Genomic DNA, 19544 nt, shown 5'->3' with positions numbered 1-19544 from the left:
AGATGAAAGAACAATTTTCATTAATACATATGAAGCGATTTAAATCTTTGAGCGTGGTAGTGAGAACACCCAAAACACATTTATAAACAGCAAAACCAACAGCATCACATTAATAATTCATCTCTGAATGTAGTGCGTTTGATCTGTGTTCATTTTGTTGATTATTCAACAGTGTCACAACTCAAAGATGTGAATTTTCCCAGCGATTGTATCTGTTTATTATTTGGGTCTATATTCACTCCAGCTTCTGTACTGTTGGAGCAAAAATTCTTCAGTGCTAATAAAGTTCACCGATGTGGAAATAAATTTACAGCAAATCTAGGAACAAGCCGTCTGACTTTAGATTACAAATGCGTCACAATGGTGGGTCGTTGAAAGAGTTGCATGATGATAGGATCTCTGAAACCTTCTTTGCAAGAACCAGGACACTGTCACATCAGGAAACCTAATGAGCCTTAGTGAGCTCGCAACATACTGCTGGAGAAACAAGCGCCCTTATAGATTTAATGAAGCCGCTGTGTTAGATCAACTCTTCATTTGTTCATCTGCAAATAGTTTTTCTTTTGTTGTGCATGGACGACTGGGATTTGTGTCATTTTAAAGCCCCATATTTTGATTTCTATTATCATTTACTTTACATGAGGTTTTTTTTTGGTAATAACTTAGTTTAAGTATTCACTGATCAATATATTTTGCTTGATCTAAAACTTTTTTTTTTTACATTTTATTCACCAGTGTTGCTCCTTTTAAACAAATTTTGTTGATGACAATATCAAAAGAAACCTGTAAACTGTTTAAATTAATACATACATTTTAGTCGAAGGGGCTTTAACATCATAAACGTTTGGCTGATTTGACCAGGCAGGGACAGCCAGTGAATTTTTTATTTAAAAATTTAAACCTAAATATTAAACTTTTACAACTTTGATTGTGCTGGTAATTTTTAATTATGGCCCGCAGCACTCACAGAGTGCAAGGACCATATTGTAACTGCTGCGAGGGTCGAACACTCAAAAAGGTCCAATACGTAAAAAAACGCGTCAAAACGCCAAAAAATGGGGTCAAAAGTCGGCCAAAGCACAAAACGACGCGACAATTGTGTAACGCAACAAAAATACACACACACACGCACAACACCACCGCACAAACGACAAAATTGTAGTCGCAAAAATGACGACAAAAACACGAAAAAGCCAAAAAAATCCCTCAATAGAAGGGTTTAAAGCCAAAAAGACATGCCCAGCCTATAGTAAAAGACAGGCCGCATTGAAATACATAGGCCACCTGACTGCAAAAACTTCTATATTGTTTCTGGTTCGTTTATTATTATTATTATTATTATTATTATTATTATTCCCGTTTCTAACGGATCCGTTGATCGCAAATTTGACCCCCACCACATACCCGAAAACTCACCAAAATTGGCACACACCTAGGATAAATTGAAAATGAATTTTCTGCAAAGAGAACGCCAACCCCCCCCCCCGAAGTCGATGACATCACAGCGAGCGTTCCCGTCAAAAAAATGAATGGGCCGAAAATTGCTTATGGGGCCAAAAAAAAAAATTTCAAATGAGAGCAACGAAACCAAAACACCCGTGTTGGAGATATCCCAAAGTAGTTATGAAATCATTATGGGATGGCCACACGACCTACGGCTTGGCGGCCATTTTGTGGCGAACTCAGAGAAATGGCGAATTTCGTATTTTTTGACAATATAGGAAAACGACACTTTTGTTCAAGCGATTTTCACGAAATCGCACACATATGCCGCCAGCGTAATTCTACAATAACCAAAGAAGTTTCGTTGACCTTTGACCTTGGCAAGGGGCGGCCATCTTGAATATTCATAAAAAAGCACCTTTAGTAATGGATACAAACGAAAACTCGTTTTTTTTGCTTTTTGTCAAAAAATCAAAAATTCATCAGTGAATTTCAATCTGCATTTCTTCCAAACCACATAAGTTCACTTGCAAAGAATTTTTTTTACTTTTACTTTAGATTGACTTTTAGACCTGTTAAATCAAAGCAGATTATTGGAGGAAACAAACCTTTGTGTAGAGCTCTGGTGCAAACCAACTGGTGAAAAGGGTTTCGTATCAAAGTTAGTTGCACGATATGAGAAAGTTTCATCTGTCAAACAGATCAACTCCTCCAAAAGCCAAATATGTGGATGACTCTACTAAACAATGCACTGGTTTTGTGATTGCAAAACCATACTATTTCTGTCAAAACACATGAATTAGGTGTTTGTTTATTTTTATATTTTTATGCAATGGTCCGGGTGATTACTCGATTCTGATTGGCTGCTGGGTGTCCATTAAAAAGTGATATACAACAGGATAACCGCACGGTGAAAAAAGAAGTTCCGGTCACCTATCTTAAATCTTCTGTATCACTGTGCCGGCTTCTTTAAAACAACCTTTTGCTTCATCATCTGGACAAAAACAAGCAGTGAGAGGTGAACCTTCTGAACCGATGCTTTATTCAACCCATTGGAAAGATCAGCATATATATATATCGCTTTATATCGCAGAATCTTGACTGCAGCGGTGGCGCGACTATTTTTTACGTAATAAAATAGTCCTAATACCTCTAAAAATTTGTTACTATTTATTTCTTTTGTAAGTGACCATGGTATAAGCAGGTTAATGGCCTTCGAAGTGTGCATTATCACTTAATAATGCACGCCGTTGAAGCCTGAACCGTCCGAAGCAAAGCGGTTGCTTCCAATAATGCACACTTCGTCGGCCATTAACCCCGACTTAGTCAGCTTTTTAAATGAGCATTCTTGTTTCAGAAGCATTCTTAGCATTTTTCTGAACTGATAAAAAACTTAACTGGGGAAACTTTTACAATCCCAAAGAAAATTTAGAGTTCATGAAAAGAACAACACGCATAAGGTTAGTTAGGCAGCTTCAGAATTACAAATTTAAAAACAATCTCTTATTGTGCAAAAGTGAATATGTAAAAAAAGCAAAAGACCTAGAAGCTGCTTCATAAAAACATAATAAACATGATTTAGGATTAAAAAAAATAGAATCAAACATTCAAATATAATAAGCCAGTTCCTTTAAGTGTGTTTTGATCTTTCACTTTAGTTAATTTCTCAAAAAAATAAATAAATAAACTACACACATTGCACCAGCAAAATCACCACATAAAAAATTCCCACATGGACTGTCACAATTTCTGTCCCACTCATGTTTCCTAAGTGAACGTCTGTTTTATCTCAGTAATCCGGACCATGGCATTCACTGGCCTCTTCTTATTTAAGCAAACTCTGCACCCCGCTATCTTGTCAGATCATCTCATTAGTGGCACTTGCAGAGATTCCCATCAGTTTCAGATTCAGCAAATTAACAGTCTGTTTTTGATCCTGCTTTCACACCACAAAGCTAAGGCTACTACTTAACTCTGGTCATATTACAGAAAATCCAGATTAAGTCATCAACCTTAGCAGTCTTGTCTGTTTAATCAGAAAAATAAGATCACTGGTGTTTTATTGTTATTAATAACTAAATAAAGTAAATTCAGAAATGCCATCTTTAGAAAATGTTGTTGGCAAATTCACAGCGAGGTGCCCGTGTTTGAAATCGACCAAAAAAAAATCTTTTTTTTAGCTATTTTTATACTTTTCCTTGTGAAAATCAACTTTTCATCTTTATGTTTACCTTTAAACCAAAGGCCCTTGATTTATGCTAGGTTTTACTTCAGTGTTTCATGATTTCTTTTTTTTTTATTTAAGTTGTTCAATGAATAAAACAAACAAACAAACAAAAACTAAAAAAATAGAAATCTAACCACACAACAAAAATTGGACTTTTTAGTCCCCCAGATTTGAATCCAGCTTTCATCTGGCAGGAGACGGTATATTTTCTTTGCAGGTTACCAGTCTGTTGTGCAATTTTCACAACAGACGCACATTTAAGAATGCACGTTTAACCCATGGGGTTCACACTGGACAAGCAAGGAGGGGCTTCTTCTTCTTTTTCTTTTGCTACTGTTTAGCTCATGTCCACCACCTACAGTTGGAAGAGGTTAAGTGCAAAATGTCAAAGTGTCACAATTCTCGTGAATTTGGCACCTCCATGAGTTGAAAGGGACACCGTCCATACATCACTACCAAAGCCGAGTCCCTTATTGGTCACAGTTTGATCTGGTTTAACTATGAACATGCGTTCAATGGCTGCGTGTTTTGTACATAGAACCCAAAAACAATCATAGAAACTTGTATAGCGATGCATGAAAGTGAGAGTTTTAAATGCGGATGCCGGAAATGCTAATTTACACGTCTTTACGTAGACTTTTAATTGGAATTTGTTAGTTGAACGCACAGTGCAAGAGTGGCGTGAGCATAGGTTTACAAGGCGACACAGTTAGATAACCACACACTCTCACCTGGGGGCTATTTAAAACAGCAGTCAACTTAACCTGCATGTTTTAGGCTTTGGGAGGAAACCAGAGTAATTAGAGGGAGAAAACATCCACAAAGAAAGACACCTGCAGGGTAACTCAAACACTGTAGCGCAAGGTCAACCGGCTACAAAAATGCAAGGCCTTGAAACTGCTGATGCAGTTAAAGTCCTTTGATTTGGTGCAGGGTGAAACAAAAACAAAAAAAAAGAAATTATGTTTGATCTATGGATGCCAAAAAAAGAGGATTAATCTTCAGGTAAAAAGTAAAAAGTACAGAGAAAAAAATTGTGTAAATGTAGAGACAAATGTCACCCCCACCCGAGGATGCGGAGCAACATCATGTTAACCTGTCAGATTGTCACAGTGACGGAGAGAACCTTGAAAAGAGAACACGGATGTGTCATCATAACAGATGAGATACATGACAGTGGGAGGAGAAGACGAACATGCGTTGAGCGATCAGGAAGTAATGAGGCAGGGATGAAAAGAAATGGGATTGAGACGGCAGACACAGACACCTATGGATACCGCACAAATAAGACCTCAAACTCAAAAACAGTCATTTATAAAAATATTTCTTCCAAATTGAATGAAACGATTGAACTTTTACACGCTATAATTCCTCTGATTGGGATTTCAGGTCATTGTTCTGTTTCATGACCCGGTTTTAACCCAGCCTTTGCTGTCAGACAGATGGCCTCACATGTGTCTCTACAACGTTCTGGTACACTGAGGAGCTTATGGACAAAGTATGGACTGTTGATGGCCTCCACACATGCCCAACACCCATTTCAGCATGATTACAGCCACATCCCTGTCCATACACAGACAAACGTATACAAACCTGGGAAGACCCGACACTGATAAAAGAAGTTTGTCTTTCCAGGAAAGAAATAAAACAAGCAGCAAGATTTTGCTTCTGTGTTTAGTTGTTTTTTTCAAAAAAGCCGTCAAACACTGTAAAATGTAGTTGTCGCTACCTGATATGTAATGCTACCTTCACGCCAGGCTCAGAAACTCGAAACGTTCGAGCGAGTGATTTAAGAGTGGGTTTTGGGCTTCTGCGTTCAAAACTATCATGTTCACGCGTTGCTACGCAAGTTTTTAAGACTCTTTTTGGGCTCAACAAAAAACGTGCAGCAATTGAAAGTTAAACCAGTTAAACTTTGACCAATCAGGGACTTGGATTTGGTAGTGAAATATAAGCAGCGTCCTTTTCAAACCAAATACCAACCTTTTGAAAAGTGATTGTGAAGGAAAAATTCACAATTGTAGTTTGTACCCAGCCAGATTTCTACGACACCAAGTCATAGAGTGAAAGAAAAAGTCTGGAAAAAGATTAATGAAATTTAATCTGTTTCAACATTTCGCATCTTTTCCCACTGTGAGTACATGTGCTGGTAGCGACAGACCTGTGTGAACACCATATGCCAAAAGCGAGTACAACAACCTACGTTCAGCGCGTTCTTGAATGCACCACACATGTATAGTGTGTACGTGGCATAACGGGTACCCAATCAACACCACACATGTGCGAATGTGACATCACTTCCACTTGTCGCCAACATTGCAACCGTTAAGATATTTGAAATAAATTAGCTCCCGTAATCTGTACGTTTATTGTTCCACGATTGTAAACCTTGGAATTCATGATTAAATAATTAATATAAATATTTAAAGAAAAGATTAGCGCCTGTTAGCATTGCTTAACAGTTCTGCCTCCTTTACAACTTCAACAGTGGATAACTATGATCACACAACTTTGTGCAACAGAGAGCTTTCCCTGATTGAATTACAGCTCCACAAAATAAAAGAACGTCGCCTAAATGCAACACTGTACTGTCTAATCCTCATTACAGACAATGAAAATCTCAACGATGCGTGATAACAACCACACGGCTTGCAGCCATTCTCTTTGGTTGATCAATTTTATTTTTTACATGTTGGGAACGGGAAAAGAGGAGGACTTTACTCTGAGGAGATGCCTCCCAGGATACTGCATTCACTTTTGCAGCCAAATTAGCCATCAATAACGTGTCTGTGTTAACTAAGTAAATAAAGTGTCGGTAAGTGGCGGTATACTAGTACACTAGTAAAAAAAACTGACATCAAACAAAACAAAAGAAGAAGAAAAGCTTTGCATATGCGTGCTACGGATAAGGTAAATCCAGCCTTACTTTGCACATGCACAGTAAGGATTTTTCTTTCGTTTTTTGTCAAAATTAAATCTTTTTCATTATTGTGAACATTTAAGAGATTATCATTGTTATTAACACTTCAAAAGATGCCTGTAAGTGCCGTAAAACGCTTTGCGTACTCTGGGATTGATCAAGTAGCCATTACAGAGCGAGTGATCACACAGGAAACACAAGACTTTGAAAAAGTACTATCAAAATAAAACATTAAAAATAAACATTTTCAATTCTGTCTTTTTAAAATGGAAATCCTATCAAGAACATACTATAAAAACTCCATGGAAGTTTTGAGAGATAATGGAAAAGTATACAGTTGAACTGTACTACAGTTGAAATGTTTCACAGATTCTGCAAAGCAGGAAAAACAAAAAAAATATTTTATTAAAGTCACAATTACTAATTCTCCATAAACATGAGCATGCAAGTTTCGTTTTCTTCTGAAAACAGATACATCAGTCTAGATGTCACCACATTGTGGCATCTATATTTACCCCTCTGCGTGCTGTAACAACAAAAATGAGGTCAAAACCTAAAGCCATTTTTTATTCTGTTGAGATCTTTCTTTTGAATCTGCTCCACTGTAACGAATCTGAACCCTAAAAATAAATAATGACTTTAAATATTCAGCAACCATTGATTGCTTATGTGTGTCAGTAATCTGAGTACACAATATTTTTAAGGTCGTCTTTGTCAGATTACCTTGTGACAGTGGAGTGCACTACTACAGACAGCTGTGAATATGGAGTTTGCTCATTTTAAATGATAAATGCAACTGCTACACTAAGTCCATTTTAATGGATGCTCTTAACATAATATCATAATTTTGCATTTAGTTTACCTTGTCCCATTGTCTTTCTCGGTCCAAAGTGATGATGACCATGGACGGGTTGGAGAGGAAGCCTTGGCTGTTAAACGACAAATCTTTCCTTTCCCACGTCACATTCAGCATGTGCCTGTGTGTTTATGCAAAGCAGGAAAAAAAAGAGGTATGCAATCAGAAAACCTGACTAAAGGATTTCACACATGCATTATTACCCATTCGTGGGCAATGACAAATGCACAAATGAAGCCTAAAGCTCCCACTGGAAGGTTTGATTTAAGAGGGGAAGAAGCTAATTGGAGCTTAATAACAACAGGTAATTGGTTGGACATCAGAGCTTTTCTGTTTAAAGTTTTATTCTCTGTTAAGTCATAAATTCTTTATAGACTGGGCTGTAAATAATTAATACAAACTAATTAGCATTGTAAAACACATGTTAAGTTAGTATCTGCCTTATAGTTTTATTGTAACTTGCTATTTGATTACAACAAAAACAAGTCAAAGACAGACTTTTTGGACACAAACTGCTAGTTTTTTCTTATAGAAAATGATCTTTTTGTCATCACCGTATGACGTTTCAGTACTTCTGTAGGAACAAAGTCAACTATAGATTTTACATGATCTTTTTTATGGGAAAATGGCGACCCTCATCATCATTACTTTTTAGAGAATAAGTCGACCTGTTCAGTTTAGGGCACAAATGATCGAATAGTACTTAAGCAACACCTAAGGGTAAGTAAGGGGGAAGTACGTGAGACACAGGTATGTCTTAGGGATCTTTTCTTATTTCTATCCCCCCACTGAATCCTGCAGGAAACCCAATAATGCAGTTTGAGGGAAAGGTCTTCGCTCTTTGAATGACCATTGCAGACAACCTGGCTTTAAGAAATTGCTTGTGTTGGATTCCTACGGGCACTTGTGCAACCTATGTGTGCAGCATTTGAGTGGTCAGTAAGGGGCCAGTACACACGCCTTACTAATGACCAGAGTGCTGCGTGAAGATATCGTGCGTGCAACTTGCATTTTTCTAACACATACTTAACAAAACCCTTACCACACACATGACAATCCTGCTTTTCATTTTTACGACATTAGACACACCTGAGCCCCCTTTAGATGCAGCCACTACTTTCTGCAACCCTCTACGGCCCCGGATAACCCAAAAATCAGCAGCACCCACAGGGGTCAAACCCCTCATAAGGGTTCATGTGAATACGATTTTAACAAAGCAGGTTTTGTGTTTTTCAAATGAGCAATTTTTTTGTGTTTTTTATTGTAAAATGTTACGAAGTACGGTACGCCTTTAAAGACAGATGGCTACAATGGACTATGTACAGCTTCCTATTCACACACCTTTTTCATGTTGTTTGTTTATTGTTTTTTTCAAGTAAAGACCAAAAATATGCATCAATTTATCAAACCTAGCTTGCTCTAAATTGATAGGAAAATATAATAGAAAAGTTGCATGTAAACTTATAATGTGTGTGGTGAACGCAAAGTAAGACTTCAATTTAATCTAAAATGAGTTATTCATTATTAAAAAAAAAACTATGGTAACTTTAAGGCCTAAGAAACCAAAGACTGATGCATAGAAATGTAGAAAAGGAGACTTTTACTTTTATGTGACTGCTCTTCAACCAATTTTTAACCTCTAAGGGAATAAAATAATCAAATTTAGAATTTTAATTAAAAAAACTATAAATGGATTACAAACAATTTTACTGTAATTTATCAAGTTTCCAAAACATTATTTCCACAATTTTTTCATTTCGAACAGCAAAAGTGTGGATTATATTTTTATTACGTTATTGGGTTTTTGCTGAATTTATGTCTAGAGGATTTCTGTAAAAAAAAAACAACAACATTCCAAAAGGATGTTCAGGTTTAAGTTATCTTGGGATGTCTCACCTGAACAGTGTGTTGTTGTCAAACTGTTTTGCTGGCTTGCTGCAATCCCCGTATCCTTCAGGAATGAACCCATAATCCCTCTTGAAACCTTCTGCCCCTTTGGCAACAATGGCAACACCCTCCCTCACCCTTTGCCTCAAGCTTTTCCTCCACTGGTCTGTAATCACACCAATCACACCCACAGGGAAGCTGGCAGGTGGGGGGCTGTTGGGATTGCCTACGGCCAGGCTGGGGAGAATCCAGATGTACCCCGGGCCCAACAGACCCACCTCAGCTGCCTGACGGAACAAGTATTGCGCCTCGTCGTGAGAGCAGTACGCCAGCAGGACCTGGGAGTCCACCTGCAGACAGAGCGGGTTTATGCAGGGATTCAAAGAACAGAGCTGTGCTGCTTTCCAGAAGCCAAAAACACCAGATGCTCAGAGTTCAAATTAAAAGTGTTACTTAAATATTTTAAACGACTAAATCTGGCAGAATATTTGCAACCTGTTTAACAGGTAACCTTTTTAGCAATTGAAGTTGTAGAAATTATATAAAATAGGAAACAGTATATATTTTATCTGTGAAAGTTATTTTTCCTTGAGGAAAATACAGTTACATTTTTTTTTATAAAAAAGAAATGTTGCCCATATTGTAAAATAATTCAGCACAACTAATTGGCATACATATTTAAAAAAAAAAAGAAAGAAAGAGTAAGTGAATACAAAATAAGGGGAAAAAATTTGTTGGCTTTTTCTTCCTTTAATTTGTTAAATCTTATGTCCTGCCTATTTCTTTACCTGAAGATTATACTTTATATGCTTTCATAAAAAAACATATTCTCAATTGTGGCCCTCTGGTGATGCAGGATCATTCAAGAAGCAGCAAACTGTGTTTCCCACAGCGACAGAACTGTCTCCTTCAGTTAGTGTCATTTTCCTTCAGAAGCGTGAAAATCAATTCAACATTTAAAAAACAAAAGAGGATAGCTTCTTACTCAACGAACCTGCTGCAACATGCGTTTGGTCTTCAGGTCATTTGCTCCAACAGACATTTCTAAAGTCATGACGTCCTGCAGATCCCACAGGAAGTAGGACGTGTCCGTGTATGACTGCACTATGTCCACAAAGGTGTCATAGCCTGGCAGCAAACTGGTGATCACAGCAAACTCGCCCCAGTCGTACTCCTCCAAGATCTACAAAGAAGTTAGAAATCTAGCAGGATCTTCTTAAAATATTTCCCAAACCATTCAGTTCCTGGTTCACTTCACACACCGCTTCTGTAGCGATGCATTCTTTTTAATGTTTGCAGATTTTGGGTTTTGCATTGAAGTTACCAAAGATAAGTAATGGAAAATGCCGCACTTTTGAGATTTTCTGCAGTTCGACACACTCTTTAAACACTTGGGTTATTTTTTCAACACAATTCATGCTGGGATATATTTTTGGAGTACTTTTTTTGGAAAAATACTAATGTTTTAGGTTATAGTGGTTTCATTTTAACCCAACTCATAGTTTTTTAAACAAACAAATAAACAAAAAAAGGTTTTGCTATGATAATGGGTTAAAATTAGACAAAGTACTCAGATTACTTTTAAACACCTTGAACGTAATCTGATCCCTTGAGACTTTGTACAATCCATGATAAACCCACATTCTACTAGGTTAGGGAAGTGGGTCAGGGATTCCCACCCTGACATCCATAATGCTCGGGTATGGTGTTAATCAGCAGAGATACCAGCTGTCAAATCTAACGTGTGGACTACTTGTTATTAAAAGCTATACTGTGTTAAAACAGGGCTCTGCTGTACCTTAAACATGGAGATGACCTGCTGCTCCAGAGAAGCCCCCATCTGCAGAAAGGAGGATCCTTCAGCCTGTGAAGACGCAGAAACTGATTTAGCCAGTCGTGAATGGAAAAATGAGCTTTAAAACCATTTCAAGCTCTTCTTGGCCCTGCCCCATATCACTTGACAGAGCTTTTTATGAGGTCTGCCAACCAGTATCTACTTCATGTGCCCAGATCAGGGACAAAAACACTGAGGCGACGATGCTTTTTCCGTTGTCAGCCTTCAGTTATGGAATAATATTCCATTTATTTCAGTTTATTTCACAATATTCCAACTATGGAATAATATTCTATTAATTCCACTATATTTCATTCAAGGAAAAATATTTCACTTATTTCAGTTTATTCCACAATATTTAATTTATGGGATATTCATTCATTCATTTTCGAAACACGCTTTTTCCCTTTCGGGGTCATGGGGCCTCCGGAACCTATCCCGGCCATTTGTGGGTGAGGGCAGGGGACATCCAGGACAGGTTGCAAGTCTGTTGCAGGGCCACGGATCAAACACCCATGCACACTCAAACCTAAGGACAATTTAACGTAACCAATTAATTTATGAAGCATGTTATTTTTTTGGACCGTGGGAAGCTGGAGTCCCCGGAGAAAACCCACACATGCATGTGGAGAACAGAGGGCCCCCATTGGTGTTCAGCCCTGTTTCAGCTGGGACTTGAACTCCCATTCCTGCCTGACCCTGCTTTAGCTCTGCAAACTTTTAGCTGAGCTAATAAACCCGTTGCAACTGGAACCAGCCGTCTGTCTGTTTTGTGACAGCAATATTCCAGTTATGGAATAATATTCCACATCATTCCAATTATGAAACAATATTTAGTTTATTCTATAATATTCAAATTATGGAATACTATTTCCTTTATTCCAGTTTATTCTGGAGTAAACTAGAATAAGTATTGCATTTATTTCATTTTATGCCAGAATATTCCAATTATGGAGTAATTTTCCATTTAATCCAGTTTATTCCATAATTTTCTATATATGACATCAGACCTGTTTTTAAAACATCAACTAAAAACTGGCCTTGATTCTTAACAGTTGGTGGCATCTTTTTTTCCTTTTAACTGTTGAATTCTTATCTGTCTTTTATGTATTCTAGAAATAAAGTTCATTCATTCATTCATTCATTCATTCATTCATTCATTCATTCATTCATTCATTCATTCATTCATTCATTCATTCAAAATAACCATAGATTTCGTTTTTCTTTTCTTACTGTTTCTTTTTCAGCATCACAAGGGCAACACCCCTCATTCGGTCAGCCATTTTTGGACAGTTTTATTTTCTTAAAAAGTAAAAAAATCTTCATTTCAAAATTTTTGTTTAAAATATGTCAGCAAGTTCAAATAGCACAAAAAATATATTACTAATATTTTAAATAATGAAAGAAACTAAGTTTAGGAGATCAATAAAGAGCTAATTTTAAAAACTGCGTCTAATGTTATTTTATTAATAAAAAAATGAAAGCCTGTTAAAACTTTAAGAAATTACTGGAAAATGTTGATAGAATTACAGCAGGAAAAGACTTTTCCTGTAAAGCTGCAGCCTCTTTTAATGCAATAGGCTCCTAATATCAAAGTGACTGAACAAAACAAAAACTTAGACATAAAGATGCAAATTCAGAGTGATGTGTTATTTAATGTGTTATTTCCATGCTTACGAACAACACATTTTGCACATTTATTAATGTCTTTATTTGACAAAAAGCCTTTGATGCTCTACTGTCGACCTTGTCTCTGCAGAGAAAACATTCAGTTCTACTGCTCTCTTTCTGTCAGGAAAAGGAGTCTAACACTGTGTGCGTTGGCATGAATTTGCATATCTATTAACTGTATCCTGATAACAAAAAGTAGAGCTTTTCACCAGTGGGCAAAAACAAATAAAAAGAGGACAAAAGCTGGACATGGAGTCAAATGTCAATGGGAGAATTTCAAAACGTTGATAACTGAGGGTTTCTTTGAGCATTATAAATTAAATTATTTTTATCTTAAAAAATCATGGATCAAGAAAGGTTAAAATGAAAAAAGGAATTTGGTGATTGGTCAATTCTGGGACATTTAATTTACCATCCCCTTGACAGGAAAAAACACTCTAGAAGGTTTTTTATGTAATTGGGAATAATGAAGGGGTTGAGGATTGCTCATTTGTCTAGATTTTTATTTATTTTATTTTATTTGATCAGACAATAACCGATTGAGGTCAAAGTTTCTTTTTCAAGGGCAACCTTGACAAAAGCTCAGCAGAACATGTCATAAAAAAATAAAAAATAAAAAGCCAAAAGAAAATAAAAACCGACATAAAACTGGCATTTGGCATTAATAATAGAAGACCAGCAATTAGGAACATAAACACTTTAAAAGATTCTTTTTGGATTTTTTTCATTATGGACCTTTGAACATGACACTCTAAAAATAATAAATAGTTCCTTCAAAATAATAATTTGTGGCCACAAATGATCATTTTTGCATTGAGTTTGTGTGTTTTTTATGTTTGTTAATTGTAACTACAGTTAAAAATGACCTTTGCAGCTAAAACACCGGCACATTTGCAGAAGGGTTCATTGATGTGAATTATTTCTCTTCAAATAAATATTAAATAAAGTACATTTTTTTTGTTTTGTGGGCAAATATTAGCATTTAATGTGCGAACACATTAGCATTTTCTGCGCACAAATTAGTATTTTGTGGGGACAATTTAGGTTTTCTTTTATATCGTCAATTGTTACTACTAATTTGTGGCCACACAATGCTAATTGCTGTGCACAAAATGGTAATTTGAGTATGAGTTTTTATTTCAAACAAATCCTTTAAAAGCAAACAGGAAATATCTAAAAGTGATGTCAAAAAAGATTTTGTGCTCACAAATAATCAAACTATTCATTTTTGGAAACTTGGCACCAAAAAGAATAAAACTAAACCACTGGATCTGAGTTTGCAGTGTCCCAGGCAGAAGAGGCAGCAGAAAAGCTGGTTTTCCCAAATTGGTCCAAAAACGGGTAATATGCGAATGATAAGAGCTACCTGAACAAAGATCATAACGACTTCTTGACCGTTGTTGAGGAGAATTTAAATAAATTGGAACAAGCTTAAGAAGAGTTTCCAGTGAGTACACCTTTGCATACACAATGAAGGTCACTCTGCTGTGATGTACACATTCACAGTGATGTGTTAGAAACCTTAGAGCACAGTGATGCACCGGGTTTAGTAAAGGCATTTTGTAGAGGCATGCACATGAAAAAAATCCCCATAATCCAACAAAGGTAAAAAGGTTGCAGATAATAGGAGTTTACACGCTCTGAGGAAAAAGCAGGATTCATTTCTGTAATAGAATCCAAGCCTCAGCTTACAGATCCCATTTGCAATATGTGCCTGTAAAGACAACTCCTGATCTAACAAAACATACAAGGTACTTAAGCTTGAAACTGCATCCATGGATTTACCTTGTGCAGCGTGTAATGATGTTATATGTTTTTTTCGGTAATTTGTGTTTATGTGAAAACATCCTGACTTGAGTTTTTTTCAGCATTCAATAGTCAATGTCAGTAAGTGTGAATGGAACTGAAGAACAGAATGGCAGACTGCAAATACACAGTCAAAGAGGAGCAAGTATAATGGATTATATCTTTCCCATACAAGTGATGAAAAGACTTTGAGAGATTTCGACATAAATTAATGATATAATAATAAAATAAAATGGAACCTAAATTTGGGACTTGAGGCACGCCTTCAAAGATCTTCATAAATAAGAGCCAGACCCAAGCATTTGAACACACTGTGTTCCATTACGCATATGGTGTAAGATGTGGCTTGATTCAGTGCTTTAGTTGATTTCACTAGTACTCCAAATCTTTTACATTTAAATTTTACAAAAAAATGGATGGCCCAGTTTTTGTTTTGTTGTGATTAGTGTAAAGAGCGTTAAAATTAGATTAGAGTTTGTAGAAATAAATCCAACTAATGGATTTTTCATCAATACTGATTCATCAAATCCTGACTTACACTTTTTCAAAGCTTTTTTTCTCTCCAGGAAATAGATCTGTGTTTCAAATAATTTGCAGTCGTAAATTTTATTAACTTTTTTTTGTTTAAAGTTCCTCCTTTGTATTTTTTTATCAGTATTCTTATATAGTTTTTTTATGATTAAAGTAAATAGCTTTTTGGATGGAAAATGGATAATTACTATTCCATTGAAATGCACAGAAAGAAAAGAGAAAAATCAACAAATAAATAAAACATTCACAGCAAACAAATTTTTTTTATATTTGCTTTCATCTTAATTTTAAATATCCTTGTAGAGTTCAAAAACCTGAAATCGTAAGGTTAAAAGGTTTGGAATGTAATCCCCAATTTTAAATTAACCAATTTTGTGAATTGAGCGTCTGAATGATCTATCCCTGGCTTTTTTTTCCAATAATATGTAATTGAGTTTGGAGATCTGAGCGGCATAGCGGTGCTTCAGGGCAGAAATACACTCGTGATGTAAGAAAGTGAAAAAACATGTAACATGATGGTGTTTAAACTCAGGCTTAATAAACGAGAAACTGCCTTGTTGGAAGTATTTATAAATATATATATAATCTCCCTCTTCCTAGTGAATCATCATCTTCATGTGCAAAGGAATAAGATGAAAAAGAAGACATAATGGCAAACTATTAGGTGCCGCTTGGGACGAGGTCTCAGATCTTTTCAGTCTGTGCGCGTCTCCGAGGTGACTACCTGTCATCTCCTCTTTCTGTTGATCTTTCAGTCTCCCCCAGTTCAGAGGCTGTGCAAAGCCCAGGAGAGCTCCACAGCCCGAGGACTACAAGAATATCACAGAGAAAAATCTCAATATCTTCAGTTTACCTCTGTCTGAGCTTGTATGAGGCTCACCTTTGGAGCAAAGCATCTCCAGACTGTTTCACTGGACTGTACACTATAGTGGCTGTAATTATAGTCATACACAATCATGTCTGGCTGATACAAAAATAAATAAAACTGGTTAGCAGCCATCCTTTCAGCTAATTTTCTTGAGCTTTCTTGAGGTGTGTCATTTGAATTTCAATCAAAATCCATTAAGTTGCATCTGAGCTGCTAAACAAATTAGAGTTTTTGGTCCACTAAGACTATTACTACCTAATTAAACTCAGAATTAAACACACCGGATGACACTGACTTTCTTCTCCATTGTGAATTTTAATAAGAATCACATCAAAGTGACCTTCTTTTCCATGTTGAAATCTCAGAGTAACACACCCACATGAAGAGACAGGGTTCACCCTCCCCTTCTCTCATCCTCCTCTTCCCAGCCGTCTTCTTCCCGCCACCTTGGCAGTGCGGCTGTCACACACAGGCGTAATTAGCAGCCTTACCCCAGGAGCGTATGGTAATGTGACAGGAAGTCTGTGGACATGGTGGCTGCACACATACAGTACGGAGCGAAGTTTGTATGGTCCCTTCCCCTCATTGGAAGGACTTGTTTTGGTCATAATTTACACACAAAACAGTTCTTCCAAATTAATGTCAGTTTTGGATGACTTCTTTGAAAATGTATGTGTTGATTGAATAAAGTCTTACTTGTAACCATTCTCACAATAAAGTAAAATAAATTTTCTGTTCTGACCAGATTAAATGTAAGATTTGTTTTAGAAGTTTTTTGAAATAATTTTTTTACAGTACCTGTCCAAACTAAAAATGTAACATTTGCAGACTAAACACCTCTAAGTTTGGATCTGTTTGTTTCCTAAGTGACATCTTAAATTGATTCTTAAATCAACACACACACAAAAATTACAATAACATTTATTTATGAGATATAAAACGTATCAATCATGATACGTTGGTTAATTTAAATACGTTTTTATTAATAAATAAATATTGACATGAGTGTTGAGGAAAAAGCACCTTATTTACCCACTGTCTTAAATGTGATGCATGCATTTATAACATGGAGGAACTGTTTTTTTTAAGTATCATCAACAAATGTTGAAGTCTTTCATTGCAGATAGTAGTCATTCAAAAAATGAAAAACAATATTTGAGTTAGTCTCACCATAAAATTTCAAAAATTAGCAAAACTTTTCCCACCAAAAATGTTCTTGAGATTTCATTGTGGCAGCCATATTGAAAAGCCCTTCTACTGCCCCTAGTGGAATCATGAAGAACTGCAGACCAAGTTATATCCAATGGGAAAGTTTGGACCACGATCAGGAGTCTAGGGGTATCAAACATGAAAAATGTGTAATATTGGTTTAATTAGTTAAATCTTTTAAATGTGTTACTTTTCTTTTTTTTTATTTATCTTTTAAATGTGTCCTTTTTAAATGTCTAAAAGTCTCAAAAATAGCTTACAACACATTACTTTCTAATCAGTAAAAGGCTTTGGTTCCAAAATGTTACCATTAACAAGGGATTTTTTTTTTACTAATTACAATGAAACAAGTAACATCTCTGGAAACTATGTAGTGAAAGATCATCAAAATTCTGCAATTTTAATTAGTTTATTTTGGAAGAAAACCAGAAAGTCATACTGAACTGAATTGTTTTGTGGTAGTAGCACCATAAAATGATGAACTTCCTGATCAAAAACATCTCTTGAGATTTACTTATCAATTTTTTAACAACAGAAGCAAAATTCTTAAAGACAAGAGTTTGATCCTCTGATAAAAGACAATCGCCTTGCTCTGCAAAAAAAAGCTCTGATGCACAAACAATTGTTTTTAAAGAATGGACTTCTCCTGACACATTCTGCAGATCATGCAAACAAGATAAGCAGGTTAAAATACTTTTACAGTAAAATATCAGTAAAATAAGAAAAAGAAAAATAAGAAACACTCATAAAAATCCACAGATGTGTCGATGGAGATTACCCAGTTTTAGAGGAATTTAGAGCACAAAAATAAACCATTTTTACAGTCTGGGGTCATAGTTCTATCGACATAAATGATCGTGCTGCATAAAATGTTTTTGTTGCTGAAAATTTACGTTGAAGCTTTCTCTACTTTTGAGCACCAGAACCTTAACTGTTCTAAAACCAGCATTAATGCTCGGCTAAAATTCAGTGTCATGTATGCTCTTTTTACAAGTGTGAGTGAGCAGCAGCAGAGTTTGGCACAGACTGGAGGCTGTGAAGTTCCCCCCTGAATCAAACTTGTGAAGAGACTGCTACAACAACAATGCAAGTGAAAGCCACTCAAAGCCTGTATAATTATGTCAAACTCCGCCTTTGACACCAGAGTTCTTAACTTAGAATTTTTTCGCTGGAAAAAGAAATTGCCTCTCTGCGGTTATAAAGAAGCTCAAGAGGCACCAATCTGTAAAAAAAAAAAAGACTCAATAGGATGGATCAGCATGTGGTACCATTGCAGCGTCTTATCTGGGAGATGCTGTTTCTCAAAGTGTCCAAGCAGGTAAATCTTCAATGAAAGCAGCGATGCATCACCAAATCCTCACATGAGCAGCTGAGTATGAAAAAACAGATTACGTGTCTATGAGAAAACGTAGAATTTGATAAAAAGGGAAAACTGAAATCGAGCCCTGAGGAGTTCCACGTAACATTTAAATGATAGAGAATTGAAATTGAGAGTAATTTTTATAGACTGAAGCTTAGAAACAAACTTTATGGAAGACACAATGGGGCAAGTCTTCCCAGAATTTACTAGATTTTTGTTCTCATTTTGTCTCTCATATAGTTGAGGTATACCTATGATGAAAATGACAGGCCTCTCTCATCTTTTTAAGTGGGAGAACTTGCACTGATGTTAAATACTTGCACTGTATTTAACATCAGTGTTGAGGGAGTGATTCATGCAACATTTCCAGTTGGCCTGACCACCTCTCTGATAATATCAGAAGTCAAAACTCTGTCTCCCCCCCGGTCATCGACGGAAACCATCTCCAGAATTCTAAACACACTACATCTCCCAGCAATCCCAGCACACAGTTTCTGGATGCCACACACCTGACTTTTATTTGCAATCACTTACAGTAATACTTAAGCACTGTACTGAGTCTCACTCTGTGCGAAGTGTTGTTTGTGCCACTCTGCCTGCATTACCAAGTGTTATATCCAGAGCTGATCTTCTGATTTCCTCACCCACTTTTGTCTCTGACTCAGTTTGCCTGCCCCACGTTTCACCTGAATCCTGACTACTCCAGTCCCTTCTCTGATGCTTCCATGAAGGCCCCTGCCTGCCTGACCTTGATTTAGCTTTGTGGACTTTTAGCTGAGCTAAAAAAACCTGCTGCAGTTGGAACCAGCCATCTGCCTGGTTTGTGACAAATAACAGGAACGTGCACGCAAAGGGCCCTAAAGGCTTGAGCAACTTTTGTTTTTTGTTTTTTATTTTACTTCTGCTTTTTATTAGCATTAATAAATTCCTGT

The 19544-nt window shown here is 36.4% G+C and overlaps 1 protein-coding gene across 1 annotated transcript in view; it reads right to left on the bottom strand.

Moving 5' to 3' along the window:
• LOC101166504 (glutamate receptor ionotropic, NMDA 2C) overlaps positions 1-19544 on the bottom strand; it is a 75067-nt gene that overhangs the window by 24503 nt on the left and 31020 nt on the right. The window contains exons 4-7 of the mRNA XM_023949657.1: positions 11132-11197; positions 10328-10516; positions 9343-9683; positions 7453-7567 (exon numbers count right to left, since the gene is read on the bottom strand). Of these exons, the coding sequence (XP_023805425.1) occupies positions 7453-7567; positions 9343-9683; positions 10328-10516; positions 11132-11197 (711 nt within the window). The remainder of the gene's footprint in view (positions 1-7452; positions 7568-9342; positions 9684-10327; positions 10517-11131; positions 11198-19544) is intronic.

Source organism: Oryzias latipes, chromosome 19 (assembly GCF_002234675.1).
Source record: "Oryzias latipes chromosome 19, ASM223467v1".
Lineage (NCBI taxonomy): Eukaryota > Metazoa > Chordata > Actinopteri > Beloniformes > Adrianichthyidae > Oryzias > Oryzias latipes.
This window is presented reverse-complemented; position numbering and strand designations above follow the sequence as displayed.